The sequence below is a fragment of the Choloepus didactylus genome, chromosome 10, assembly GCF_015220235.1.
Source record: "Choloepus didactylus isolate mChoDid1 chromosome 10, mChoDid1.pri, whole genome shotgun sequence".
In the NCBI taxonomy this organism is placed as follows: domain Eukaryota; kingdom Metazoa; phylum Chordata; class Mammalia; order Pilosa; family Megalonychidae; genus Choloepus; species Choloepus didactylus.
In genome coordinates this window covers 110,317,214-110,334,784 of record NC_051316.1, presented here as the reverse complement: position 1 = coordinate 110,334,784, position 17,571 = coordinate 110,317,214, and the positions used below count along the sequence as shown (strand labels likewise).

General features: G+C 38.8%; 1 protein-coding gene across 5 annotated transcripts in view; it reads left to right on the top strand.

Moving 5' to 3' along the window:
* The window catches only part of SUSD1 (sushi domain containing 1), a 177,539-nt gene that overhangs the window by 27,234 nt on the left and 132,734 nt on the right, over positions 1-17,571 (top strand). For all 5 annotated transcript variants that reach the window (XM_037797037.1, XM_037797036.1, XM_037797035.1 and 2 more), the window contains exon 2: positions 17,443-17,556. In XM_037797037.1, coding sequence (XP_037652965.1) covers positions 17,443-17,556 — 114 coding nt within the window. The remainder of the gene's footprint in view (positions 1-17,442; positions 17,557-17,571) is intronic.

The window sequence follows — 17,571 nt, the reverse complement described above, 5'->3', positions numbered from 1 at the left end:
CTTGAAGTGTAAGTTTGTTCCTTTGACTGGCCTATGTCTTCATTTCTCCTTGTGTGAATCATAATTTTTTGTTGTCTAGGCATCTGGTTTCCTTGATTACCCCAATCAGATTTTCCCAGACCAGATGGGCACAGGTCCCAGGAGGGGAGTGTAATCAGTATCAAGTATCCCTGAGTATGAGGCACAAAAGATTACCATTCTTGCTGTGAGGCCTCTAGACTCTGTGCTTTTCCTATTTCTTATCAGCCCACCGTTCTACACCGGCATAAAGAATTGCATTCCCTTTAAGTCTCAGCAGAGCCTGTCCCTGCCAGGTGCTGAGGGTGAATAAGAAGCCAAGCCTAAGCTGTTTCTGTTTTTTTTTTTTTTTTCTTTTCCCCCAGGCCCTGGGGTCTGAATTGTCTGAGGGAGGGCAGGCCTTGATCTGGGCCCTGCCTCTCCTTTTCTTAGGGAAGATAAATGCTTTAGGGAATTATCTCCTTCATTGGACTTCTTCCTTCATCTAACTATCTTAACTCCAGCTTTGCCTGGGTCAATGCTGACACTTATAAATGCCTCAGGCTTTCTCTAATGAGCTACTTAGAATGAGAGAACGAAAAAAGAAAGAAATCCCCTTTTCAGAGCCAGTCCCCAGTCCCCCAGTTTTGCCAGTCCACTGGAGTTGTTATTTGGTTCTTGGGACACAGCCTTTTTTCAGTATTCTGAGCTCAACTGACTCCAAAAGCCTCCGTTTTTATTTATTTATTATTATTATTTTTTCCATCAGCCCTTCCCCTTCTCTGTTGGGAGAGACCTCAGAGTTCCTTTCCTCTTGCTCTGGGTTTATCTGTGCTTACAGCTTATATTCATTAGTCCAAATTTGTTAATTACAACTGCATTTAGAGCTTGGTTGAGCTACCTTTCCTTGCTCCCAGCAGATATCACTTCTTTTTCCAACAGGGAATTTTCCAACTAAGCCTGCTGTCCCGATGGGGGAGGAGTGCCAGCTCTGTGGTTTGGGGAATTTACAGTTCTATGCTATGATTTCAGCCATTCCAGCCATTCCAGACTGTTGTATGATGTGTGTCTGGTCACAGATGTCCCCCCAACAGATGTCCAGACTGTTTTCTAGTTATTCCTGGCTATTTACTAGTTGCTCTAGGGGACTAACTAAATTCCACACCTCCCTGTGTTGCCATTTTGCCCCACCTCTCAGACTAGTGTTTGCATTGTTTTGATCAAGACAGACTTTGGTCCAAACATCTGTGACAGTGTGCCTTAGCTTGCCAGGCTGCTATAAGTACCAGACAATGGGTTGGCTCATGGTTTTAAGACTAGACATCCAAAATCAAGATATCAGCAAGGCTTTCTCCTTGTCATATAAATGTAGTTGTTATAACCTACCTAACCAAAGCAGATTGAAATCAAAAGTAAAATTAGCACTTGAAAGCAGATCTGACATGACTCTATTTTAAATGCTCAATGTAATTTATTTGCTTACTTAACTATAAGGTACCAATATGACCAATGCACAATAACCAGGTCAGGGCACACAATACATTTAAAGGTGGAGGATATCAGAGTCTTTAATGTCCCTTGGCCTGAGAACTGCTAGACTGCAGGCAAATGCAGGCATATCTTGAAGATACTGTGCATTTGCTTAAATATCCAATAAAGTGAGTCACTTGTATTTTTTGGTTTCCTAGTACATATAGAAGTTATGTTTATATTATACTGTAGTCTGTTAAGTATGCAAAAGCATTATGTCTAAAAAAAGCAATGTTACTTTAGTTAAAATGTGATGCCAAGTGAACACATGCTGCTGGAAAAATGGCACCAAAAGACTTGCCCAATGCAGAATTCCCACAAATCTTCAATGTATAAAAAATGCAATATCTGTGAAGTACAATAAAGTGAAGCACAGTAGAAGGAAGTATGCCTGTATCTTTTAAGAAGCAGATTGAGGAGGCAGGTCCAATGTGGTGCTGAGTGGAGGTTCCAAAGCCGACCGTGGGAGGCTCTGGTGTGACTATAGTGTGTCAGCAAGAATAGCAGCGAATCTCGCAGTAAATCTTGAGCATGGGCATTGAACTGGGGAGTCAGAGACCAGATGTCAAACTGCCTCAACCTGATGCTTGCTGAAGCAGTGTCTGCATTGGATTTTTATAAGAAGTGACAATCTGGTTGGCATTAAGCCAGTCCATATAATTTATTCATACAAATGTCTGGTTATCACTTATTATAAAAACATGTTTTTCTCCATTTGTTTACATTCTATTTGTTGTCAACATGTTTACAATATTTATTTTTTTTCTCAATTTGTTTACTTTCTAATTGTAGTCAACATGTTTACAAGTTTTTGGGATTCAAGATCATTAATATCATTTCAATCAATATACAACGCTCCTCAAATTCCAGCATTCTGGTGTTGGTTGTTGCCAATCCTTGGGGTTCCTTTCCTAGCCATTCTTTATCTATTTGAGATTCTAACCTTATTTCTGTCTCCTTTCATGGGTCAATGTTTTCTTCTTTCTGTTCTGGGTTTCATTGACTTATGGCTTTTGGCTCCTCCCTGTGGCTTTCTCTGACTATGTCTGATTTTTTTTTCTGCTTATCAAGGACTCCAGTAATCTGGATTAAGACCCAAACTCCTTCAGTAGGGCCACACCATAATTTCAAATAATGTCTTCAAGAGATCCTATCTATAATGGGTTCACACCCACAGGAATGTGGATTAAGATTAATAACATGTCTAAATTGGGGGACATAATTCATTCAATCTGCCACACTAAGGGTGGTGGAGAATGGGTTATCACATATTACATAGGGAGAAGCAAGGACTTTGGGATGAACCTCTAAATAAATTATCTTAGAGGTGGAGACTGGGTGGTGTAGGGAAAAATGTGTGCTTCAGTGAGAGACTATGCATTTTATATATTCAACATGTACTTCCAGGTTATCTGATTCTAGACATTTATCGTCTTTGAGCTATTTTACAAATGTATATCGTAGATAACTTATAGCAATGTGAAATAACTCTTGTATATAGTCATACAAATTTTGTCCTATTCTGCAGGGATTCATTTGACTCTGACCTTCCCTGCCATGGAAGAATTAATTTTGTCTCCATGTACATTTTAATTTCATATTTCTATTCTATAAATTTACAATTATTTCTGATATATTAATGTATCTATTATTTTCACTTCTATTTTGAACTGGTTATAACATTTCATGAGTTTCCACATTAATGAGTTGGATAAGATGTTTAATGTGTTTTGTTTTTTATTGTGGCAAATACAACATAAAACTTGCCATTTTAACCATTTTTAAATTTACAATTGTAGCTTTAATTTCATTCACAATGTTGTGCCATGATTACTACCATCTATTACCAAAACTTTTTCATCACACAAAATGAACTCTGTACCCATTAAGCAATAACTTCCTGTTCCTATCCTTGCCCTATATATTTGCATATTCCAGGTATTTTATAAAGGTGAGATCAAGCAACTGTTGTCCTTTTGTGTCTGGCTTCTTTCACTGAGAATAATGTGTTCAAGGTTCATCATGTTGTGGCATGTATCAGAACTTCATTCATTTTTTTTTTTTTTTTTTTATCATCATTTTATTGAGATATATTCACATACCACGCAGTCATACAAAACAAATTGTACTTTCGATTGTTTACAGTACCATTACATAGTTGTACATTCATCACCTAAATCAATCCCTGACACCTTCATTAGCACACACACAAAAATAACAAGAATAATAATTAGAGTGAAAAAGAGCAATTGAAGTAAAAAAGAACACTAGGTACCTTTGTCTGTTTGTTTGCTTCCCCTACTTTTCTACACATCGATCCATAAACTAGACAAAGTGGAGTTTGGTCCTTATGGCATTCCCAATCCCACTGTCACCCCTCATAAGCTACATTTTTATACAACTGTCTTCGAGATTCATGGGTTCTGGGTTGTAGTTTAATAGTTTCAGGTATCCACCACCAGCTACCCCAATTCTTTAGAACCTAAAAAAGGTTGTCTAAAGTGTGCGTAAGAGTGCCCACCAGAGTGATCTCTCGGCTCCTTTTGGAATCTCTCTGCCACTGAAGCTTATTTCATTTCCTTTCACATCCCCCTTTTGGTCAAGAAGATGTTCTCCATCCCACGATGCCGGGTCTACATTCCTCCCCGGGAGTCATATTCCACGTTGCCAGGGAGATTCACTTCCCTGGGTGTCTGATCCCACGTAGGGGGGAGGGCAGTGATTTCACCTTTCAAGTTGGCTTAGCCAGAGAGAGAGGGCCACATCTGAGCAACAAAGAGGCATTCAGGAGGAGACTCTTAGGCACAAATACAGGGAGGCCTAGCCTCTCCTTTGCAGCAACCGTCTTCCCAAGGGTGAAACTTATGGTAGAGGGCTCAACCCATCAAACCACCAGTCCCCTATGTCTGTGGTCATGTTAGCAACCATGGAGGTGGGGTAGGCGAATACCCCTGCATTCTCCACAGGCTCCTCAAGGGGGCACTACATCGTTTTTTTTTTTTTTTTTTTTTTCCTTGTTTGTCTTTTTTCTTTTTTTTTTTTTTAACTTTCCCTTCTATTTTCAAATCAACTGTATGAAAAAAAAAGTTAAAAAGAAAACAAACATACAATAAAAGAACATTTCAAAGAGACCATAGCAAGGGAGTAAGAAAAAGACAACTAACCTAAGATAACTGCTTAACTTCCAACATGTTCCTACTTTACCCCAAGAAAGTTACATACTATAGCAACATTTCAGTGAACTTGTTCCTACTACATCCATCAGAAATTAACAGACCATAGTCATTTCTGGGCATCCCCAGAACGTTAAATAGCTTATCTGTTCTTCTTGGATTATTGTTCCCCCTTCCTTAATTGCTCTCTACTGCTAGATCCCCTACATTCTACATTATAAACCATTTGTTTTACATTTTTCAAAGTTCACATTAGTGGTAGCATATAATATTTCTCTTTTTGTGCCTGGCTTATTTCGCTCAGCATTATGTCTTCAAGGTTCATCCATGTTGTCATATGTTTCACCAGATCGTTCCTTCTTACTGCCGCGTAGTATTCCATCGTGTGTATATACCACATTTTATTTATCCACTCATCTGTTGATGGACATTTGGGTTGTTTCCATCTCTTGGCAATTGTGAATAATGCTGCTATGAACATTGGAGTGCAGATATCTGTTCGTGTCACTGCTTTCCGATCTTCCGGGTATATCCCGAGAAGTGCAATCGCTGGATCGAATGGTAGCTCTATCTCTAGTTTTCTAAGGAACTGCCAGACTGACTTCCAGAGTGGCTGAACCATTATACAGTCCCACCAACAATGAATAAGAGTTCCAATTTCTCCACATCCCCTCCAGCATTTGTAGTTTCCTGTTTGTTTAATGGCAGCCATTCTAACCGGTGTTAGATGGTATCTCATTGTGGTCTTAATTTGCATCTCTCTAATAGCTAGTGAAGCTGAACATTTTTTCATGTGTTTCTTGGCCATTTGTATTTCCTCTTCAGAGAACTGTCTTTTCATATCTTTTGCCCATTTTATAATTGGGCTGTCTGTACTATTGTCATTGAGTTGTAGGATTTCTTTGTATATGCAAGATATCAGTCTTTTGTCAGATACATGGTTTCCAAAAATTTTTTCCCATTGAGTTGGCTGCCTCTTTACCTTTTTGAGAAATTCCTTTGAGGTGCAGAAACTTCTAAGCTTGAGGAGTTCCCATTTATCTATTTTCTCTTTTGTTGCTTGTGCTTTGGGTGTAAAGTCTAGGAAGTGGCCTCCTAATACAAGGTCTTGAAGATGTTTTCCTACATTATCTTCTAGGAGTTTAATGGTACTTTCTTTTATATTGAGATCTTTGGTCCATTTTGAGTTAATTTTTGTGTAGGGGGGTGAGGTAGGGGTCCTCTTTCATTCTTTTGGATATGGATCTCCAACTCTCCCAGCCCCATTTGTTGAAAAGACCATTATGGCTCAGTTCGGTGACTTTGGGGGCCTTATCAAAGATCAGTCGGCCATAGATCTGAGGGTCTATCTCTGAATTCTCAATTCGATTCCATTGATCTATATGTCTATCTTTGTGCCAGTACCATGCTGTTTTGGCAACTGTGGCTTTATAATAAGCTTCAAAGTCAGGGAGTGTAAGTCCTCCCACTTCGTTTTTCTTTTTTAAAGTGTCTTTAGCAATTCGAGGCATCTTCCCTTTCCAAATAAATTTGATAACTAGCTTTTCCAAGTCTGCAAAGTAGGTTGTTGGAATTTGATTGGGATTGCATTGAATCTGTAGATGAGTTTGGGTAGAATTGACATCTTAATGACATTTAGCCTTCCTATCCATGAACATGGAATATTTTTCCATCTTTTAAGGTCCCCTTCTATTTCTTTTAGTAGAGTTATGTAGTTTTCTTTGTATAGGTCTTTTACATCTTTGGTTAAGTTTATTCCTAGGTACTTGATTTTTTTAGTTGCTATTGAAAATGGTATCTTTTTCTTGAGTGTCTCTTCAGTTTGTTCATTTCTAGCATATAGAAACATTACTGACTTATGTGCATTAATCTTGTATCCCGCTACTTTGCTAAATTTGTTTATTAGCTCTAGTAGCTGTATCGTCGATTTCTCAGGGTTTTCTAGATATAAGATCATATCATCTGCAAACAATGACAGTTTTACTTCTTCTTTTCCAATTTGGATGCCTTTTATTTCTTTGTCTTGCTGGATTGCCCTGGCTAGCACTTCCAGCACAATGTTGAATAACAGTGGTGACAGTGGGCATCCTTGTCTTGTTCCTGATCTTAGAGGGAAGGCTTTCAGTCTCTCACCATTGAGTACTATGCTGGCTGTGGGTTTTTCATATATGCTCTTTATCATGTTGAGGAAGTTTCCTTCAATTCCTACCTTTTGAAGTGTTTTTATCAAAAACGGATGTTGGATTTTGTCAAATGCTTTTTCAGCATCTATTGAGATGATCAATTGATTTTTCCCTTTTGAGTTTTTAATGTGTTGTAATACATTGATTGTTTTTCTTATGTTGAACCATCCTTGCATGCCTGGAATGAACCCCACTTGGTCATGGTGTATGATTTTTTTAATGTGTCTTTGGATTCGATTTGCAAGTATTTTGTTGAGGATTTTTGCATCTATATTCATTAGGGAGATTGGCCGGTAGTTTTCCTTTTTTGTAGCATCTTTGCCTGGTTTTGGTATTAGATTGATGTTAGCTTCATAAAATGAATTAGGTAGTGTTCCATTTTTTTCAATGTTTTGAAAGAGTTTGAGTAAGACTGGTGTCAGTTCTTTCTGGAAAGTTTGGTAGAATTCCCCTGTGAAGCCATCTGGCCCTGGGCATTTATTTGTGGGAAGATTTTTGATGACTGATTGGATCTCTTTGCTTGTGATGGGTTGGTTGAGGTCTTCTATTTCTTCTCTGGTCAGTCTAGGTTGTTCATATGTTTCCAGGAAATTGTCCATTTCTTCTACATTATCCAGTTTGTTGCCATACAGTTGTTCATAATATCCTCTTATAATTTTTTTAATTTCTTCAGGATCTGCAGTTATGTCACCTTTTTCATTCATTATTTTGTTTATATGGGTCTTCTCTCTTTTTGATTTTGTCAGTCTAGCTAGGGGCTTGTCAATCTTGTTGATCTTCTCAAAGAACCAACTTTTGGTGATATTTATCCTTTCTATTGTTTTTTTGTTCTCTATGTCATTTATTTCTGCTTTAATCCTTGTTATTTCTTTTCTTGTACTTGGTTTAGGATTGGTTTGCTGTTCATTTTCTAGCTTCTTCAGTTGATCCATTAGTTCTTTGATTTTGGCTCTTTCTTCCTTTTTAATATATGCGTTTAGTGCTATAAATTTCCCCCTTAGCACTGCTTTTGCTGCATCCCATAGGTTTTGGTATGTTGTGTTCTCATTTTCATTCGTTTCTATATATTTAGCAATTTCTCTTGCTATTTCTTCTTTAACCCACTGATTGTTTAGGAGTGTGTTGTTTAACCTCCAGGTATTTGTGAATTTTCTAAGTCTATGATGGTTATTGACTTCTAATTGTATTCCATTGTGGTCAGAGAATGTGCTTTGAATAATTTCAATCTTTTTAAATTTATTGAGGCTTGTTTTATGTCCCAGCATATGATCTATTCTGGAGAAAGTTCCGTGAGCACTAGAAAAGTATGTGTATCCTGGTGATTTGGGATGTAATGTCCTGTAGATGTCTGTTAAATCTAATTCATTTATCAGATTGTTTAGGTTTTCAATTTCCTTATTGGTCTTCTGTCTGGTTGATCTATCTATAGGAGAGAGTGATGTGTTGAAGTCTCCCACAATTATTGTGGAAACATCAATTGCTTCCTTTAGTTTTGCCAAAGTTTCTCTCATGTATTTTGTGGCACCTTGATTGGGTGCATAGACATTTACGATTGTTATTTCTTCTTGCTGAATTGCCCCTTTTATTAGTATGTAGTGGCCTTCTTTGTCTCTCAAAACATCCCTGCATTTGAAGTCTATTTTATCTGAGATTAATATTGCTACACCTGCTTTCTTTTGGCTGTAGCTTGCATGAAATATTTTTTTCCATCCTTTCACTTTCAGTTTCTTTGTGTCCCTGTGTCTAAGATGAGTCTCTTGTATGCAACATATTGATGGTTCATTTTTTTTGATCCATTCTGCGAATCTATATCTTTTAATTGGGGAGTTTAATCCATTTACATTCAACGTTAAAACCGTGAAGGCATTTCTTGAATCGGCCATCTTATCCTTTGGATTATGTTTGCCATATTTTTCCCTCTCTCTATTAATATCCTTTATTGTACCCATACCGAATCTCTTTAGTACTGAACCTTTCTCCAAGTCTCTCTGTCCTGTCTTTGTTTGTCTGTCTGTAGGGCTCCCTTTAGTATCTCCAGTAGGGCAGGTCTCTTGTTAGCAAATTCTCTCAGCATTTCTTTGTCTGTGAAAAATTTAAGCTCTCCCTCAAATTTGAAGGAGAGCTTTGCTGGATAAAGTATTCTTGGCTGGAAATTCCTCTCATTCAGAATTTTAAATATATCGTGCCACTGCCTTCTCGCCTCCATGGTGGCTGCTGAGTAGTCACTACTTAGTCTTATGCTGTTTCCTTTGTATGTGGTGAATTGCTTTTCTCTTGCTGCTTTCAGAACTTGCTCCTTCTCTTCTATGTTTGACAGTGTGATCAGTATATGTCTCGGAGTGGGTTTTTTTGGATTTATTCTATTTGGAGTTCGCTGAGCATTTATGATTTGTGTATTTATGTTGTTTAGAAGATTTGGGAAGTTTTCCCCAACAATTTCTTTGAATACTCTTCCTAGACCTTTACCCTTTTCTTCCCCTTCTGGGACACCAATGAGTCTTATATTCGGACGTTTCATATTATCTATCATATCCCTGAGGTCCATTTCGAGTTTTTCAATTTTTTTCCCCATTCTTTCTTTTATGTTTTCATTTTCCATTCTGTCATCTTCCAGGTCACTGATTCGTTGTTCAACTTCCTCTAGTCTTGTACTATGAGTGTCCAGAATGTTTTTAATTTGGTCAACAGTTTCTTTAATTTCCATAAGATCATCCATTTTTTTATTTAGTCTTGCAATGTCTTCTTTATGCTCTTCTAGGGTCTTCTTGATTTCCTTCATATCCCGTACTAGGGTCTCATTGTTCATCTTTAGTTCTTTGAGTAGCTGCTCTAGGTGTGTCTCTTCTGGTCTTTTGATTTGGGTGCTTGGGCTTGGGTTATCCATATCGTCTGGTTTTTTCATATGCTTTATAATTTTCTGTTGTTTTTGGCCTCGTGGCATTTGCTGACCTTGATAGGGTTCTTTTAGGGTTTGTAGACCAGTTGAAGTCCTTATCTCTAATTTATCAGATCTACATCTTCGTGGAGTACACTTTCTCTAAGTAACCAGCAGGTGGCGTCCACGAGCCACCTGTTCTCCACAAGCCAGATCTCCCCTGCTTAGCCTTTTTGGTGAGTGGGGGAGTGAGTCTTGTGGGGCCCAATTGGTGTCCCAAGCTTGCGTGTGTAGTTGGTGTTGCCTGCCCTGTATGTGGGGCGTGTTTCTGGGCAGTCGGGTAGGGGGGGGTGGCCCTAACAATCAAATCTCCCTGATGATCCTAGAGTTTTAAAGCTACTGCAATAGTCTAATCCTTCAGTTCAGTCCTGCCACAGTTTGTCTCTGCCACTGACCCACAAGTCTTTGGTATTGGCGTATGGCTCCTGAGACTTGCAAGTGGGCCCCTCTTCCAGGCTGTGCACCCCGGGTCCTCTGTTGAGGGATGACTGTGCTATGTCGCAGGTGAGTGCCGTCCCCCCAGGGCAGTTCTGGGCTGCTGGGCTGTGTTGGGAGGCTCCCAGTCTGCTCAAATGATGGCTGAATGGGGCTCTGTTAATTCACACTGCTCCCCCTTCCCAGCTCTGGGACATTCAGCTGAGGTTGCAGGGAAGGCTAATGTCCACGCCCAGTTTTGTGGTGTGTGCCTGTTATTTGAAGCACTTCCGTCACACTGGGTTGTCTGGGGCAGCTCTGGGCTATGGGGCTGGCGATGGGCAGGAGTGTTTCCTGTCCACCAGGATGGTGGCTGTGAGCGGACACCCCCCTTTTCTTGGGAAGTTGTGTTGTTTAGTGAATTTTCTCAGCCACTGGATTATTGCCTTTTGTCTCAGAGCTCTCTTAGTTCTGCTCTTGACTTGACGTGCCCAAATTTCAATTCTTTGAAGCTTTCTGTATTGAGCTTCTTAGAGTAATTGTTTTAGAAAAAGCAAAAAGGATTTAAAAAAAAAAAAAACAAAACGGCCCTCCTCAGAGATCTAATGGGTTATTGAAATGCTAATAGACAAAGCAACCAGGGCCATTAAGGAAAAGTGCCCAGGGCAGAGAGATCAGCCTTGCTTCGGGATTTGCATATGCGCCTCAAGGCCTGATCTCCGCCCTTCCCCTTTCTGTGTTCACCAGAACTCCAAAAATCCTCTGCTTTTATTTTGGAGTTTTTCGTGTTGTTTTTTTTCTATGCCTGTCTCCTCTCTGCTGGGCTGGCTGCTCTCAGAGTCTCTGGTGTCTGGCCTCAGTCTATCTATGGTTGGAGTTTGAATCAGTAGAATGAGTTTCCGGTAAGAGCAGCCACTGCAATTCTCCCTTCTCCTTCCTGGAGCTGACAGCCCCTCCTCCCCCGGGACTGAGCCTGGCAGGGAGGGGCGCGGGTCCCCTGGCCGCAAAAACTTACAGATTTCGCTGATCTCAGCAGTTCCACGTTTTCATGAGTGTTGTATGAAGTATGCCCAAAGACAGATTGCTCTGTGGTGTCCAGTCCACGCAGTTCCTGGCTTTTTACCTACTTTCCTGGAGGAGTAACTAAAACATACAGCTCACCAGTCTGCCATCTTGCCCCGCCTCCTCATTCATTTTTATGGCTGAATAAAAATCCATTGTATGTATATACCACATTTTATTTATCCATTCCTTGGTTGATTGGCACTTGGATTGCTTCCATCTTTTGGCAGTTGTGAATAATGCTGCTGTGAACATCAGTGTAAAAATATCTGCTTGTGTTCCTGCTTTCAGTTCTTTTGAGTATATACGTAGGTGTGGGATTGCTGTGTCACAAGGTAATTCTATACTTAACTATCTGAGCAACTGCCAAACTTTCTTCCACAATGGCTGCACTCTTTTCCATTTCCACCAACAATGAATGTGCGCTCCTATTTTGCCTCATCCTCTCTGACACTTGTTATTTTCTGTTTCTTAAATAATAGCCATCCTATTGGGTGTGTGGTGATATCTCCTTGTGGTTTTGATTTGCATTTCCCTAATGGCTAACAATGTTGAGCATCTTTTTCTATGCATATTGGCAATTTGTGTATCATTGGAGAAATGTCTATTCCAGTCCTTTGCCCATTTTAAAAATTAAATTGTTTTTCTTTTTGTTATTGAATTGTGGGAGTCATTTGTCCATTTTTATATTGGTGTGAGACATAATTTTACCTTTTTTTGAAAATTACCTTTTAACAATAGGAAGGCAATGACTGGCATTTCTAGTATCTACTGATTTTGATTTTTGCATGCCTCCTTAGAGCTTAGAAATTTCTTTATATGATTTGGAAGGCTTGTATCTCTTTGTGGAAATTTCCCTGGAAAATTTTAATCTGAATTTTTATTGTATATGATTTGGAAGGCTTGTATCTCTTTGGGGAAATATCCCTGGAAAATTTTAATCTGAATTTTTATTGTATACATGCTCCTTGTAGAATTGGAAAAGAAATAAGAATACAGAGAAAAACAAACAAACAAAAATCACCCATAATTCTACCTGGATTCTTGCCTCTTGCAAACTGTATGAGATAATAGATGTTTGTTGTTTTAAGCTGCTATGTTTTGGAGTAATTTGTTACACAGCAGTACATAACTAATACAGAGGACTTATTATAATTATAATATGTTGGTCCATATATATTCACCTGGTTCCTTTAATGATCACACATTTGATTCAGCCTGATAGTACCAAAATATAGTTAACCCATACTGATGGACATTTAGGCCATTTCCAACATTTTGCAATCATATCAAATGCTGCAAAAATATCCCACACATATATGTTTGTGTAGATCTGTAAATAATTCTCGAAGATAGAGCTGACCAATTCACATATCTTAAAAGATAATTTCCAGAAGAAGATAAAATCATGACAGATGTGGAAGTGAATACATGTTAATGACTTTATTTTACACATTACTAAATAAGGGAACTGGGTAGATATGGTATAACCCTTTAAAAAAAAATAAGTCTAGAAACACAAATGCATGTCCAGTAAAGGAATGTTGTAGTGAAGTGAAAGGGGCACAAAACTGTCTGTCCACTCCCTCCCTCCCTGACATAATTTTACTGGGCAGGACAAAATATATAAGTCTATAGACAGGAATTATTTTACTTTGCTATCAGTTATGTGTACTTTACAAAGCATTGTAAATAACTCAGACATGAATAGAATTAAGTAACCAGAAGTATGTGCTGTTTCTTTCAACAGTTATTATCCATCTTTTCCACTCTTGCCAATTGATGAGTGAAAAATGATAGGTATTTGTCTTAATTACTAGTGAAACTGGACATATTTTCCATTTGCATTTTTTCCTTTAAACTGTCTGTTCATACCCTCCTCCCATTTTTCTATTAGATTATGTTATCTTTATTCCTTGATTTGTAGGGATTCCTTAGTATGGATATTCATTATTTGTCTGTTATATATGTTACAAATTATTTCTTCCCATCTGTCTTTTCAAAAAATTGTGGTAAAAATATATATAAACATAAAATTTGCCATTTTAATCGCTATTAAGTATAGAATTCAGAGGCATTTCTGGAATTTTTCAGTCACCCCAAACAGAAACTCCATTTTCTTTAGGCAGTAACTCTCCATTCCACCCAATCTCTAATCTATTTTCTGTCCCTGAGTTTGCCTCTTCTAGACGCTTTATATAAGTGGAATCGTATAATATTTTCCCTTTTGTGTCTGCCTTATTTCACTTAGCATAATGTTTCCATAGTTCATTCATTCATGTTGTAGCATATATCAGAACAACATTGCTTTTTATGGCTGAGCAATATTCCATTGCATGTTTATACCGCATTTGGTTGTTCCATTCACCTGTCTGTGGACACTTGGGCTGCTTCTACTTTCTGGTTATTGTGAATAATGCTGCTCTGAACATTGGGGTACCAAGTATGTGTTTAAGTCCCTGTTTTCAATGCATTTCTTTTAAGCCTTGTTATGATGTGTTGGTTTTTTTTTTTTTTTAATCTGAGAAAAAAATTACATTTTTATATGTTTAAGTACGCCAGTTTTTTCCTGTATAGCTTCTGGGTTTAGCGTTTCGTTTACAAGGACCTTCTCTAACCCAAATTATATTAGATTTTCTGTTAATTTTTTCCCTAATTCTTTTAAAATTTACTTTTTCATTTAGATCTGGAATGGTATGAGGTAGGACTCATATCCTTTTTTCTCCCTCATGAATGAATCATCAGTTGTCCTAACACAATTTATTGAATAGATTATTCTTTCCCTTCTGATTTGGAATATCACCATTATTGTGTGCTGAATTTCCATATATGCATGGGTCTGTATTTGGTTGACTTGATCTATTTGTATCTAACTTTCTCCAGGGCTGATACTTGAAATATTTAACAATAGTCATGTGGGAAATAGCATCGGAGCTATTAAAACCAGAGCCTTCCTGCTGCACCAGGGGCTACCTTCCTAGTTGCTGGATCTGGAGGTTAGGGGAGGGGCGGAGAATGCCCTCAGTGGAAAAGTCTTATAAATGTGGATGTCGCCTCTCAAGGATGGAATTCTCTCTAGTTTCTCCCTGCTTCTGATCACTCTCCAGTGCCTTTAAACCATTGTTTTGTATATTTACCCAGTATTTATGAGTGTTATGGGCTTGCAGTTTGGTCTGAGATCAGCTCCTCTGCCATTTCCAGATGCTGGAGTCTTCCTCTGTTTGTATTTCACAAACTGCTGGTGTGCTCTGTGTAGGGTAAGGCTTGTAGACCTGTAGGGCAGGGACTGATGGTTCTATGGGAAGCCTCCCACAGTCACTATCTATGGGTCTTTTCTCCCTGGATCAGTCATTTCCTTCTGTCTGGGCGTTATAAGCCTGCATGCCAGTTCTAGCAACACCGCAGGAGAGGGTGTTGGGGTGACAACATTGATGGGATCAACCTGAACCCTGTGATCCCAGAAAACAGTGCAGGTTAAGAAATCCCCCACCACACCCATGGTATTCCTGACCAGGACAGCCTTATTGTGTCTTTAGCTTGACTAAATGTTGAACAGGCTTCTCCTTGTCTCTCTAGGCCCCTGACCTGCTTCACTTAGGCCCATACAGAATCCAGACAGAACGTGTTCCCCCTGGCCTCCACAGTAAACCGAGGAGGTAACATCACAGAATGGACACATCCCATGGCTTGACCTCCCCCTCCAGCCCTCTTCCATTAGCCCATCCTTGTTCTTAAAAACTCTCCCACCTTCTGCTTCAGAGGGTTGAGTCCCCTCTCTCCCCTATTGTGATTAGCCTTCTGGTCTCTCACTCTCTATAGCAACAGAATAGAGACTAGAGTCTCTTCTCTAATGCAGATAGCTTCGAATGAAGTCATCTTTGCCTGTTTTTCATTGTCCAGTGCAATTTTTCTTTAATAGGGGTTTGATGTGTAAACCTTCATTTCATCCTCCTCAACTCTGCTCATTGTCCCTTTCTGGTTCATTTTCTCCAGGTTGTAAAACTCCATCTTATGCCATAGTCAGTGAAGGTGTGCGGGCATCTAACTCCTCATACATATTTTCAACCAGTTCTTGGAGGTGTTAGCCTGGTCCTTTATTCCTGTCTTCAGAGCTACTCAGTGATTGTAGTTCCCAAGCTGTTCCGGGCTTGGCTTTTAGCTTTTCCTCTATGCTAAGTCAATCAACAAATGTCCATTGCTTTTCTGTCTTCTGAAGTTGACATCATCAACTGTCATCTTCTTTCCCATCTTCTCTCCTGGTACTTTATGTCATTTTTAGGGGATTGAGAATGTATTAAATCTGCTATGTTTACTGGAATTCTTTCTTTTGTAATTAAAAACAACCTTTTGTGCATTTTTGATGATAAACCCTTTCTTATTACTAATGTTATATATTAATATCTTTTATATCTTTACTAAGTTCTAGACCTTCATTTTTTGTCCAAGCTTCTTGCATTAAAATTCATTTTTTTCCCCTGATGACCTGTCCTTTCTTTTAAAGTATAAAAATACATAAAAGTCAAATTTTCTGGAGTATTTAAGTTTTTAAACATTTCAATTTCAATGTCTTCTTTGTCTCAAGAATGTTTATGAGAGTGCTCTGTTGTTTCCAAGTAGGTTTTCTACTGGGGATGCTAATCTTCTGTTTTACTTTTTAGTTTTATTATATTATTACATTGTGGTCAGATAATATAGTCCTGAAAATTTCTTTTTTGAAATTTGTTGCATTTTTCTTTATGGTCTAGGATATGGTAAATTTTGTAAATATTCTTTGGTTAATTTATAATCACTTCATGATAAGTAGTGGTTTTTCTCATTTCTGTGTCAATTCTGCGATTATTAAAAAAAAAAAAAAAGCAAGCATTGTTCAGAGTTTTTGGAAATCTCCTTCTCTCAGTTGGTTTCATGCCTGAAGGCTAAGCCCTTATCAACTGGGTAATAATAGGGCTAAGACTAAGATGAAATTCCATGCTGGAAAGGTTCTCCTTACTAGACACTCCTGAAATTACAGGGACATTGGGAGTGAAACAGAATATCCCATGCAGCCTGAGGTAGAAATTCTTGGTTGATCTTAGGCCACATATCACCCTCTGGTAGATTTGGATGTTTTGTAAGTTTTAATACCAAACATTTCTGCTGTTTATCTAAATAATTGGTATCTGCTCATCCTGCTGGAACCTGGCTGTTATCTCACTGTCATCTTAAAAACATTCACTCTTTCCCTAAAAGGAAAGTGGGTAGGGTAATAGGCAGATGTGTTCCTCATTCTTCCACTTGCTTTTGGAGTTGTAGCAAGTAGGATTGCAGGTTCATTTATGCATTCGGTCAATAAAAACATATTGAGTGCTTATACTGTGCTAGGGTCTGGGCAAAAATGACATAATCTCTCTCTTTGAGAAGCTCATTCATAATACATAGCAGGGGAGACAGAACTGGAATCAAATATAATGACAAATTAGCATGATTGATATGGGAATATACGAGGGTTAGGGGAGCACAGAGGAGGATGTATTTAATTTTTCTCAAGAATGGCGGAGTGGGGAAGACCTCTAAAAGAACGTGACACTTAAGCTGGGTCTTGGAATACCAGTAGGTGCTAGCCAGGTAGAGAAGGAGAGCTAGCCATTCTAGGTAAAGGGAACTTTGTGACTGTGGCTTAGTAAGATAGTGGATAGTGTGTTAGAGAAAGAGTGGTGGCCTCTCCTGGCTAGAAAACCATGTGTGGTTGGGGATTGGAAACAACAAGGCTGGAGGGATTAACCTGGAGTCAGACTGAAGAATGCTGATTGCCACGTAGGGGAATTTACCCTTTACTCTGTGGCAATGAGTAGCCATTGAAGGTTTTCTTCCTTCCTTCCTTCCTTCCTTCCTTTCTAATTGTGTGACCATATATACAACAGAAAATTTTCCATTTGAACCGTCTTTAGGTGTACAATTCCATGGGGTATTAATTACATGCTCAGTGTTGTGCTACCATCATCTCCATCACTGGAGGCGTCTGAGGATGGGATGAGATCTGTCCTATTTTATTGTGGTTTTCAGAAAGATTTTTTGTTCTCTATTGTAAATGTCTAGTACCCAAAATGTGACTCATGCAGGGAAGGTAACTAGATCCTTCTTTTCCTGAAACATATGATTTATGATTCAGTTTTAGATGTCTGTGCCACTTGCCATGAACATGCCACCTGCCAGGAAAGACAAGGGAAGAAGTTCTGTATTTGCAACTATGGATTTATCGGAAATGGGCGAATCCAGTGTGTTGGTAAGTTCTGAACCC